Below are 777 nucleotides of genomic sequence, written 5' to 3'. Positions count from 1 at the left end.
GCTCAAACCATGGACTTCTGATGGAAAATACAGTTGAAACAGGTCAAAAATATTCCTTGCCCTGTGATGATATTCAGTCTCACTCATACTTTGTTTAAACAAAAAAAAAAGGGGGGTGGGGGAAAATGAAGCTGAAAAATCAATGACAATTTATGAAATACAGAATCTCTACATCAAAACCTACAAAAGCTGTGTACTCCTTGACTTGGTGATGAATAGAGTGAGGGGGTGAGAACCTTCCCAGCCAAAAGCATTCTTGACACATGCTGTAGTTGTGGCACTTTTCACATTTATAGCGCAGTCCAGAGAAGTTTTCCCTTCTGCAGCCATCACACATGGTCTGATGAATAACTGTAAAACCATGTTTGATTAATGTTAATCTTTCCAATATTTCTATGAAAATCAGAGTAGAGAAAATCCTGTAAAACTGATAATTCATATATGTTTGGTTCCTAAAGCTATTTATCACTAATACAAATAGTAATTTTCTATGCAACATAATAAAAGCAACTATTTTACAACATGTTCAGAAGATATTTTCTATTTATACCCTACTTTAGTTATCTTGCAATTTAAGTTTAATTATCAATGCATACTTTAAATGCAACAATACTAATATTCACAATACTAGGAAAAAATAAAGAGGATAAACATGTCTAAATTAATCAAGCCTTGTAAAATTATGTCTTGTTATCATGGCCCATTTTTATCTGTAGAATAAAATTTTAAAAAACTATAGCAAGCATAATTCTAAAAAATTATATATACATATATATA

The 777-nt window shown here is 30.9% G+C and overlaps 1 protein-coding gene across 1 annotated transcript in view; it reads right to left on the bottom strand.

Moving 5' to 3' along the window:
- Positions 1 to 777, bottom strand: part of LOC119587914 (dystrobrevin beta-like) — a gene marked incomplete at its 5' end in the record, with an annotated part of 25,424 nt that overhangs the window by 11,951 nt on the left and 12,696 nt on the right. Inside the window, 1 exon segment of the mRNA XM_037936623.1 lies at positions 185 to 351. Coding sequence (XP_037792551.1) covers positions 185 to 351 — 167 coding nt within the window.

The sequence above is a fragment of the Penaeus monodon genome, chromosome 23, assembly GCF_015228065.2.
Source record: "Penaeus monodon isolate SGIC_2016 chromosome 23, NSTDA_Pmon_1, whole genome shotgun sequence".
NCBI classification, from domain to species: domain Eukaryota; kingdom Metazoa; phylum Arthropoda; class Malacostraca; order Decapoda; family Penaeidae; genus Penaeus; species Penaeus monodon.
The sequence above is the reverse complement of the archived record's forward strand: the minus strand, read 5'-3'. Positions and strand labels throughout refer to the sequence as shown.